The sequence below is a fragment of the Etheostoma spectabile genome, chromosome 13, assembly GCF_008692095.1.
Source record: "Etheostoma spectabile isolate EspeVRDwgs_2016 chromosome 13, UIUC_Espe_1.0, whole genome shotgun sequence".
In the NCBI taxonomy this organism is placed as follows: domain Eukaryota; kingdom Metazoa; phylum Chordata; class Actinopteri; order Perciformes; family Percidae; genus Etheostoma; species Etheostoma spectabile.
Genome location: NC_045745.1, coordinates 20,893,847 through 20,905,187, shown reverse-complemented (window position 1 = coordinate 20,905,187; position 11,341 = coordinate 20,893,847). Strand labels below are relative to the sequence as shown.

The 11,341-nt window shown below is 40.0% G+C and overlaps 1 protein-coding gene across 1 annotated transcript in view; it reads right to left on the bottom strand.

The window, feature by feature from the left end:
• The window catches only part of slc13a2 (solute carrier family 13 member 2), a 9,434-nt gene extending 794 nt beyond the window's left edge, over window positions 1-8,640 (bottom strand). Inside the window, exons 1-10 of the mRNA XM_032533132.1 lie at window positions 8,315-8,640; window positions 6,963-7,091; window positions 5,782-5,918; window positions 5,112-5,368; window positions 4,861-5,035; window positions 4,642-4,764; window positions 2,498-2,707; window positions 1,350-1,450; window positions 1,053-1,168; window positions 272-433 (exon numbers count right to left, since the gene is read on the bottom strand). Of these exons, the coding sequence (XP_032389023.1) occupies window positions 272-433; window positions 1,053-1,168; window positions 1,350-1,450; window positions 2,498-2,707; window positions 4,642-4,764; window positions 4,861-5,035; window positions 5,112-5,368; window positions 5,782-5,918; window positions 6,963-7,091; window positions 8,315-8,425 (1,521 nt within the window). The 5' untranslated portion in view covers window positions 8,426-8,640. The remainder of the gene's footprint in view (window positions 1-271; window positions 434-1,052; window positions 1,169-1,349; window positions 1,451-2,497; window positions 2,708-4,641; window positions 4,765-4,860; window positions 5,036-5,111; window positions 5,369-5,781; window positions 5,919-6,962; window positions 7,092-8,314) is intronic.
• Window positions 8,641-11,341: the final 2,701 nt, after the last annotated feature.

The window sequence follows — 11,341 nt, the reverse complement described above, 5'->3', positions numbered from 1 at the left end:
TGTGTGTGTGTGTGTGTGTGTGTGTGTGTTTGTGGTCTTGTTTACCTATATCCGCGGGGTCCAGGGTTTAAGACTTGGTTAGGACTTGGTTTTAGGATTAGGGTTAGAATTATGTTATGGTTAGGTTGATGGTAAGAGTTAAGCTCAGGCATTTAGTTGGGATGGTTAAGGTTAGGGTAAGGGGCTATGGAATGCATTATGTCAATGATAGGTCCCCACAAAGATAGTACCACGTGTGCGTGTGCATGCATGCAGGTGGACATTAGTGTACCATTGAGGCCAGGATTGGCAGGAACAGGGTGGTGGTGGCTGTGTTGCTGGAGCACTCGGTGAACGTCGCCACCAGCAAGCTGAGCAGTATGGAGATGGCGAAAGGGGGGATTTTCTCCAGAGGTGCCAAGCTCTCTCCAAGCCACTTGGACAAGCCTGACTCCTATAAAGAAATGTTTCAAGCAGAAATTTTGATCTTTTGGGAAATTAAGTTAATTTGTTAACTTAGGTTTGGGAGCAAGGCCATGCCTAAACCACACCTCTAATCACCAGACAAACCTATACATAGCGTGCTGCGCAGCCAGCTTCATCCATCCATCTCCCCCCTCATCCCTTCCTGTTCAATCCGGTGCACACCTCTCTCATGTCTAATCTATGTACCGTCTGGGGGCCTGCAAACTGTTCAGGCAAAAAATGACAGAACCCCCACTCTGACTCTCTTCCACCCGGTCAACATTCATCCTCCCAGATCAGCCATCAGACGACATCCACATCAATTTATCTATCTACACATTCATAATGTTCATTAAATCTTTAACTAACATATTGTTGTGGCGTGGTCATGCCAGTGAAAGGAGTCTCGGAGCCATGTTAGCAGCATTCAATGTACAATGACGTGAAACACAGAAGTGCAGAAACTCCTCACAAATGAAAACCAGAACCATTTTACTACATAAATAAGCAAGTGATTTGTTACCAAAGTTAGCCTTCACTCTCGTAAAAGTCAACAAATCCTTTCAGCACAATATAAAAGGAAAACACAGTGTAAAATTACAGTTTACCTCACTGCCAGCAGCCAGCGCGAAGCCTCCTCCCAGCAGCAGGATGATGTTCCAGGGCATCCGCTCGTGGACCACGTCCCAGCTCAGCAGAGTGGGGAGAGTGTTCACCCTCTTACCTGCAAGACCCAGATGAAGTGTGAACATGAAACGATAATTAGTTTTAAAGAGCAGTGACATAACTGCTGGGTAGTCATCACACTTTGATGTGCTGAAATTTAGATCACAGAACATCATTAGGCATTGTACTAGTAGGGATGTTTTTTTCCATAAATGTGATTAGTGGATTTAACATATCACCTGCATCATCGTCACCATATCCTCTACATGTGGGCATCCGAGAGGGGACGACGAAGAAGAGCATTGATATTAAGATAGCAACGGTTCCATCCGACACAAAACTGAGGGACACAAAACAACATTATTCCACATGTTGTTGTTTGAATGTGTTGCAGCCATGTTTCCTGCTCTGTTTCACAGTGCAAACGTGTGTGAAACGAGCAAAGAGATCCAAATATTTAACAGGAGTTCCAGGGTTTAAGAGTTTCCGCATACATTAAGAGAACAGGAGAGGACAAGACTTTGGCAAACTCACTTCAAGCAAAACAATTACTACGACACATCATAAGTCAAGGTTTGTTTTCAAAAGAGATTTGAGGACTTTCAAAAAGCCAACAACGTTTCAGCTTTAGCGCCAAATTATCTCTTTAAATGTTGCTCTTGAAATAAAGTGATGTCACTATACAGAAAGCTGAGTTTGTTCTGAGCATTTTGATGTGAACCCCGTGAGGATAAGTTATATGCAAATACCTTTAAAATAGGTAAATTTAAGAACATGTGCAAAAATCGAGCAAATGCCCTTAGACCCTCAGAGGGTGAAAGGATAAAGCTGACAATATTCTAATATTTTCATATTGTCAACGACCCCTATGAAAAGACCAAAACCAACAATGTGTCAGTCCATCTTTCAACACTTCTGACATTCCCAGCCTGTCATTGGCACTCAGCCCGAAACCCATTTGTTGCTAGTACAGGGTCATAAACACTTAGTTTCATCTCTAAAAAATGGTTATTGACTTCATGAAACAGCTGGGCACTGTAGTTTTTAGTCAACTTTATTCACTCTATTTACTCTAAATGAATAGGGTATTTGTTTTGGACTATTTTCAGCAACAGATTTGGTGTGCTCGTGAGTATTTCCAGCAGCAGTAAAGTGTATGTAGGATTGACCAAAAATAACAGTGCCCATGTGTATTATAATTAAAGAACCCAGTGCATGAATAGTTTTTGGACAATAATGGAGGTGTATGGCATGAAGGAATACTTCATTTCAGGACACACAAGTATCCTGATATGAATATACACAAGTACTAGCGATTTGTTGACAACAAGAAAATACAGAATATTAAATGTTTAAAGACACGCCAAAAAGAAAGGGAAAAACTTACTCTCCCTCCTTATTGAACAGCACTGTTGCCCAACCATCTATGAAGCCCGGCTCCCTGGTGAACCACAGGACTACCAGCAAGACAAAGATGGTGAGCACTGCCCACTCAGCAAACTTCATGCGTCCCAGCTTGTTGTACTCCTGCCTCATCACCATGTACGCCTCCTCATCTCTGGTACTTCTCCTGCTGCAGCCAAATGACTGCTTCAGGCTGAGGAGAAAAGTACAAAGTGCAAAGATGCCGCGTGTTGGTCGACAATTGGAAGAAATGTTTGACGATTTATAAGCATGGACTAAGTTCAGTGAATTGGTTAAACTTTAAGGTTGAGCGAACAATACAGTTACAGCATTTTGTCATAGTCAAGGTCATTGTCTGGAATGCCAAGTTTGGACAGTTACCTTGTTGAAAATTGGCTTTCTTTACTGTTCACTCAGATACTAGAGAAATCTGAGTCACGTTGAAGAATACAAAAGTCTTAAGTCACAGTCTTACTGCTTGAGGATAATAGCTGTAGCGTTTGTCTTGACACTGTGACATTGCTTACTCGACAGCAGCAGCAAAAATAAAATGGTAGCTTGCATTTGTCCCTAATAATTGGCTTGTGTTCATTTACTGCACCTTTTACGATAAACCTTATCCAGCAGCTGTAATGTCAGCACCATCATAACGTGCAAAATGAATAAAGCTATTAAGTTAACAACTTAACTTCATACTGAAACCAATACTGACTGCCTGTGTAACTGTAGTTAGTAACATATTAAAACATTTTTCTCCACAGATGTTTGATTTTAGCACATGTACAAGTGCTAATTATAACATTAATGATGGCTCTGTTTCATTCAAGTATATTAGTAAGTCATAACAGTGAGCCAGCATGCACAATACCAGGACCCTGAAACCAAAGCAGCTAAATGACATTCAATATTTAGTTGTTCTTTATAATAAACAGGAAATGAAGAAAGTGTACATTATTCAACTTTCCTTACTCCTTAGGAATAGTTTGACATTTGAAAATAAGCTCATCAAAAACGGGAAACCAGGAAATAGCTAGCCTGCCTCTTTCCAAATATAACATGTTACATGTGTCAGACTATTTCTTAGCTGGGACCAGCTGCTAGGTCAGTGGATTTTATTATTTTGTTATCTGACAGCCAGGCTAGCTGTTTTCCTTTAATTCCAGACTGTGTGCCAAGTTAGGCTAACTGGCTGCTGCCTGTAGCTTCATATTTACAGTAATTCATATCATGCTCGTTTTCAGGTTTATAGTTTTATGTTCGGTTTCTATTAGAAGATGTTTACATACTTTAATATTTCAAACACATCTCATACTGTCTATCTGATTTCTTGTCTTTTTAATTCCCCCACCCAAAAAGCCCGGTCTGCTCTAATTGGCTTGCAAGAAAAATATGGGGCACCTTTGCAAAGATAGTTCCAAAGTTGTGGGTGGAGATACTCAAATGGTGGGGGGGGAGTTATATTCTAATGAGCATGCATGTGACATAGGAAGTGGAGACACATCTGAATGCCTTTTTGAAAATGTTTTCTGAAGCAGCCCAAATAAAACTCACTGGGTTCTCGCTTATGTAACAGGTTGTCGGTTTGAAGGCCCTCCAGATACCCAAATGTACTGTATGTACAAGTACTGAAAAGCACCATCCCCTTTGGATGGATCCTCTCATCTACTGCTCTGCCAGAAAGCAAATGAGCATTTCTCAAAATGTTGTAGAATTTTGTAAGGTGTGTTTTTATGTTTTCTAGTATGAATGCAGTTTTCTCTCTAAAGGGTCATTTTAGCCAAAACATGAAAATTGTCCCTAATGATTTTGAGGCCCGCAAATAGTTTCAGATAGGCTATATTTGCAATAGGAGAGGTTTTAAAGGACCGTCCACCCTCAATGTGTGCACTTTTAGAGAGTTGCTCTCCAAATCTCGTTGTACTGGTACAATGACAATAAAGGCTTTCAATTCAATACAATGGGGGTTAATTTAATGTGTGCAATGTGTGTAGCTCCATAAATAATGTGTTGATTACTCAGGATACTCCGCAGACCTCACTACTTTTTACTTTTCTGTCTTAAGAATAACAAATATAGGTTAAATGAACATTTAATCATACTGACTGCACCAGGTTGAAGTTGTCTTACTTGAAGCCCAGGAACATAAACTGAAGAAAGAGGAAGGTCAACACCAGCATGACCACCATGTTGGGGAAAGCAAAGCCAAACCAGCTGGCAAAGTTGATCACATCACCATTCCCAGGGAAGAGACTTCACAAGAGATAAGAAAGATGGAGATATTAGGACAATCAACAGTTACAGTAGATATGTGGAATAAAATATCACCTGTGTTTTTTAATGCCTTACTCGTCCATCTGACCCTTAAGGATGATGTTCGGGGTTGTGCCGGTGAGCGTGGCCGTGCCTCCGATGCTGGCAGAGTAACACACACTTAGACTCATCCCTTTGATCAAGAGCTCATACTTCTCATCTATTGCTTTTCTCTTGGAGTCCTGCAGTGACTCTGGACACTCGTTTTCATCTGGTGCAGGGGACATTCAGTTAGTTGAGTTATTTGAAAGGTAAGTGTTGTCTATGTAGCAGACACTTTTACTTACACACTGTGTTCTCCAGCTGAGCCTTGGTGTCCGTCTGTTTCTCTGCCTTATTTTCCAGTTTAGTTTGACTGATCTCAAGCTCAAATGCCTGGTTGTCCTCGGCCGCAGCCTGGAAATCACGTTCGTCTGCCTGAGCCTCTGTGGCCTTCAGCTGCTCCAGCACAGCCTGGGAGATGGGCAGCATCATGGCTGTGGTGGCCGTGTTGCTGATCCACATGGACAGGAAGGCCGTGACAGACATGAAGCCCATCATTAACCTGTGTGAAAGCGTAGTGACAGGGAGTGAATATGAGGAAAGTGATCAACATTATAGTGATGCTCAAGTATGTTGTGTAATCTGTTTTTGCAGTGTTTCTTTAAATTGATTGCATTTTCTCGCTTTGCCGCGTTCTTTTCTAAATTAGCACGTTAAATTGATAAGGCTGTTGCCTTTGTTTGGTTTTGTTTGGTCTATATTCACGTGTTTCCTTAAGTTTCTTAAGAGACGCATTGTATGATGAGGAGTGCCAAGTGGAGGACATTTCTGGATTGTACTGTTACTGTAAATAAAATGATGTGGAATTTTATCAAGTCATATATAGAGATCATTGGAGGCACTGTAGACCCAATGGCCACATCTTTCTGTTTGCTGTAGTATACACAGACAAGCTGCATCACAAGGCTTTCTTACAGGGCAGGACGAACACCAACCAGCAGGAGAACTCGAAGAGCGATGCGTTTATGAAGGTTCCACCTCTCCACTGCGATGGCCACCAACAGCCCTCCAATGAACAGCATGTTAGAGTCTTTCAGATACTCAATACTGACCTGAAACAAATCACACGGACACTTACTTTAGCAGAAAAATCAAAAATCCAAACACGGGCAAAACTAAAAATTAAAAAGTGTTTGAACAGATGTAATAACCTGTGAACATGTCCTATTCATAATGTATCATGCAATTTGTTTTATGAGCAATAAAAGTAAAACACTTGATGGTGTCTGTACAATATGTCTCAAAAAGAACAGATCAGCACCACAATCAAGACAAGGCAAATTTGCTGTTTTATTGTAAACTTTATTCGGTTCCCTTTTCCTGGTGTCTACTAGCCTTTGTCATACTCAGATTGTAGTCAGAATATGAGTCTGATACTGCTCCCTTGGGCTCTGATTATGGGGCATGTTTCAACCAAAACAGGAAAGAAAATGGCTCTGCACTCAGCAACAGAGTATGTGATGTATGTTATATGTAGGAAAAAATGAATGTGCTGTTGATATCTTCTACAACAGACACATGGCAGAATGTACATATCTCAATTCTCCAGCAGCACTCATCTTTGATCACATCCAAACCTTCACACAACCTCAGAAAGGTTTTATTCTGATCTTTGAGGTAAAATGAGTGGTTTGGGATATTTGCCACGCAATGGTGGTATATTTAATAAAGTGATTTAGCGACGACTCGCCGCAATTTAAAGAATTGTACATCAATAATAGCCTACTTTCACGCATGACTCACAAGGATGTTGATAGCAATGCATGAATAGCATATTGTCAACACATAGAGACCTCTTGGGAGCCAAACAAAGACAAAACTGAGCAAGTGTAGCTGCAATTAGCTTGAGTTGGTTCAATGTTTTCTCTTCCCCTTTCTGATTGCTTCTTCACATGCTCCATGTACTGTACTGGAAAGTAAGCATCATAACACTTTAAAAAACGTAAGAACAAAACCTTAAAACAAATACTAAATACCTTTCTACCAAAATATCCTTAGTCACACACATGAGTATTTTCCTACGAGTGTCACTAACGTACAGGTACATTAGCTGACATATAACAAAGCAAAACATTTTATCTAAATAAGGATTTTACCTCTCCAGCCTTCATGATGCCCATCATAGGGAAGAGGACGACTGGCAGTAGGGCAGTCACAGCCAGAGGTATACACTCTGTACACCAGTACAGAGCCATGAGGATGATAGTATAACCACATCTGGCTTCCTACAAATACACACACATTCACACACACTGTGGTCAGAAGAAATTGGCAGTGAAGTAGAAGTGTTTAGGCCAACTTCTCTAAATGAGAAGTGACAAACACTCCAAAATTATAGCAGCATTTTGGCATTTTACATTTGAAATAAGCTCAGATACAGATGTTTGGCACAAACAAGGATTAACACAAACCGAGAGAGACACACACTTTACAATGTTTATTGTCCTTTGTCGTTTCTCTGGCTTCCTGTCTTTAAAAGCCAATAAGAATTTACACATGCAGATGAAAGCGTGCTCTTGTCTCACAAGATTATTCTTTATGGGTCCTCAATAAAATTACAAAGACTGTTTAAACTACCGACACAAAACTTTCCACTCTCACGCTCAGCTCTGCACTTAGGTAAAAGTGTCTGATTTTGCACTTTTCGGATAAGATAAAGTAAGATGAAAGAATTACAAATTGTGTAAGATGTGTTAATTATTGCAACATTCATAAGCACTGTATGAAATTACAGCACATTGCAACAGTATTATATTTCATATTTGCTCTTACTGCCATTTACTTACTTTACTACTGTTGTAGGATATTATGACTACACTAGGCCAACTATTCCGTAGAGTTTTAACATCAAATGGGTCTTCTTTTTTGTATTAATGGTTGATTACTTTCACAAAGGCATTTATCTTATCTGAAAGGAACAGTTTGAGAAATAAGTTTATTCCCGTTCTTGCTGAGAGTAAGATGCTATTCTCATGTCTGTTTGATAACCATATAGATGGGGCCAGGAAATGATTAGATTGACAGATTGGTTTTTCCAACTGAGCTACTGACACATGCACAGAAAATTGAAATTTTAGACACAGATTACTAGTTGCAACTAAAAAGTCAACAAAAACATTTGCACTGTCATAAAAAAAACTCTTTAGAAGGCAAGAACTCAAACAATATTAAATCCTCAGGACAAATGTTAGATGTGCATTTGAAACCACATCCTCACTGTTGATAAACAGAACAGTACTAGCCAAGCATAATGCAAGAAAATCTGTTCCCACAATGTACCTCTTTGATGAGTACAGTGGATTATTACACAGAAGTAAAGAAAAGGGGCACAGGAAAGGAACAAATGTCTTCCACAATCTTGTTTTACACACTTGTGATTTTCTTTCAGTCAAGAGAAACACATATTTAAACCATCCACTCAATTTAAAATGTACCTCCGCACACTCACCGCTGTAGGGATGATGAGTGGCAGGGGAAGAAGTGCAAGCGGAGTGATGACGATGATGAAGTAGTTTCTGTGGTACCAAAGCCACTTCAACAGCCTACCTACGATTTGCATGACAAAACTGACAAAAAAGCAACCCAAAGGGGAACAACTATCCAGAAGGAAACTCAGAGCAGACAGCTCAGAATAACAAAGACTGAATAAACCTACACACTAAGTCCAGGTGGTCTAACAGCAAAGCATGAGTGCAGCTGAGGAAATGCAGATGTACCTCACATAAAGTAGACCCACTGAGGTAATAAGATTAAAAAACACTCTTTATCTCTAGCGGCATATCAAACATTAACTCAACACCAGTGACACCTCAATCATTGGCAGAGACAGATGAAGCTATTGGGAAATAGGAAGATAATAGTAAAAGTAGAGAGAGGTGGAGGGACCGACAGATGAGAAGAAAGATAACCAAGCGATAGGAGAGAAGCTCTGTGAGGTGTAACCAAAGGTCAGGACATGTAGCCTCTTAGAATCTGACATGAGGTCTACAAACACTGAATTTTAACTTGGATTTAAGAAACATTACTTTCAAGAAGAAATGTTGAAGTTGTTTTACACAACTTAGTGACTGGAGTTAGTTGAGTAAATAGTTGCCTATTCACTCAAAAAGGATTTACCTTATACTTGTTTTACAAAGTATCGCAGTGTTTTAGACATCTTGCAATGAAGAAAATGGAATTGGTAAAGGAACATATCGCCATTTGTTGAAATTGGGCTTGTCACGATCAACAAACAACAACACATACAACAAAAAAACAACAACAACCTAATTACTTGTTGTGGCCTGTGTACTCTCAACAAGTACACATTGCAATGCAGATTAAGACTAGACAATTTCCTAGGCAGATATTGATTTGGGACTATATTGGGTGGAAACACAGCCAGAGCACTGCTACATGGGCGCAGAGATTACTAATATCTGCCTAGGAAATCGTCTAATCTTAATCTGCATTGCTCATTGTACTCGTTGTGAATACGCAGGCCACAAGAAGTAATTTGCTTGTTGTTGTTTTTTGTTGGCTCACTTTTCGCCCAACATGCTAACCGGCAACATAGGATTCCATTCACTACGCTAAGCTAACTAGCGGTGGCGCTGCTGGTGTTGAACTGGACTAAAACAATGCATGCACTGAAACAAAAAATGCATTGGCCCACCTATCTACAACTAGGGGAGACCGTGATAAGCCCTATTTCAACAAACAATGGTGTTTTCCTTAAATGAAGGGATTGCATTGATTGAGCATAAATAAGTGTGTTAAAATGGGGTAGCTATCAGTGAGTTATTTTAACTCACCAGGTATGCACGTAAGTTATCTGAGTAGTTTTGTTACCAAAACCCAACTAAATTGTGACTGTTACATGCAGGTATGAGGATGGAAAACACTTCTGTGGGTCGCATCTTCTCCTGCCATTGCTAGGGGCGATAATTTATGAAATGCTCAGATTGGTCGCATTAGAGGGAAACAACCATGTGTTTGTATTCTAGTGTGTTTTTCAAACAGGCCTCACATCTGATCTCAGAGTTACATAAACTGTAATCCATCTGTAAATCTGGCTCACAATACTTGTTATCTATATATTATGTTCATAGGACAAATCTATCTGTAAAATTCTGTTTATAATAGTATTAATTTCTATATTTATTCAGTACATATCCATGTCCTGCACTTATGAAACCATTGTATATCCTGCACTTCTGGTTAGACCCAAACTGCATTTCGTTGCCTTGTACCTGTACCTGTGTAATGACAGTAAAGTTGAATCTAATCTAATATACAATCTAGACTATACCAGAAGAAAAGAAAAGCAACAGGCAGGCCTATACTTTGCTGTTACATAAATAGATCTGAATCATAATAATCAGTGCAACAACATAAGATCCACAACTTTGTGAAATGTAGCTCAGCGTAAATTCTTTAAGGAAGACCTAACTGTTAATCGATGTTCTCCTAAATCAAATCAGCTTTTTTCCAAATAAATGTAGATTTTATCATACTGTGTATAACTGTCACATATCTGCAAATTAGTCTCTCCTGATTGAAATGTAGCTCACCGTAAATTCTTTCAGGTAATCAATGCTGTCCACCCAAATCCAATCAGCTGTTGGAGGTGTTCACCTTCCTGCTAAACCAATCAGAGTCATACACAAATTGCAAGGGCCAATCACAGAGTCACACCCCTGCTTTAAACTCTGTTTCTCCCTTTTCTTTCAGCTGTCGTTTCAGGCAAAGAGTGCAATCCTCCCCCCCCCCCCCTTCCACCTCCAGTCATCTACTCCAGCTGACCGATCTGGAGCCTCCTTCGGTCTGGTCTTCGAGCTCCTTCATCCCCACACCGGTGTCTAGATTCCATTGGGGGGTCTGATGGTTCTCTACCCCTATAAAAGAACTATTTGTATAGCTATGGAGTCTAATCGCCAAAGACTTTGTACTTTTTATTGCGCTGTACAATAAACCTTTTTTTGCGTATCTGAAAACATGTCTCTCCTGGTTGAAATATACAACACTCATCAGACATTGATCTGCTTTTCAGTGCGTGTTCTTTTAAGTGATCTTGTAAAATGTTTATGTCTTGGCAACTCAAGCATTAATATCCTCACTCAACACTGAGAAAGCAAAGTCCAGCTGCCCTAATAATCTATTGTCACCAGTTCTCTGTACTTCACTAAATCAAATACATTTTTTAAAACCCCAACTTGGACTGGTTTATCCACTGCTGGACTGGTACTACTGGGCCAGAACCTGTAGAGGAAAGCTGAAATACTAACACTGCGTGGCCCATGACTCTTTGACCGAGACATTTTCCTTTCATACAAAAAAATCAAAGTCTTTCAATGTTTAACAGAATGATAAGGGAGTAATAACATCCCTTTAATCTGTTGGCCTGGTAGTGTTGTGTTGGTTCCGGCCTCTACGTCTCTCTACGGTGTTGAATCTGAGCATCAACTTCTGTCAGACAATTGCCTGTTGGTCATAG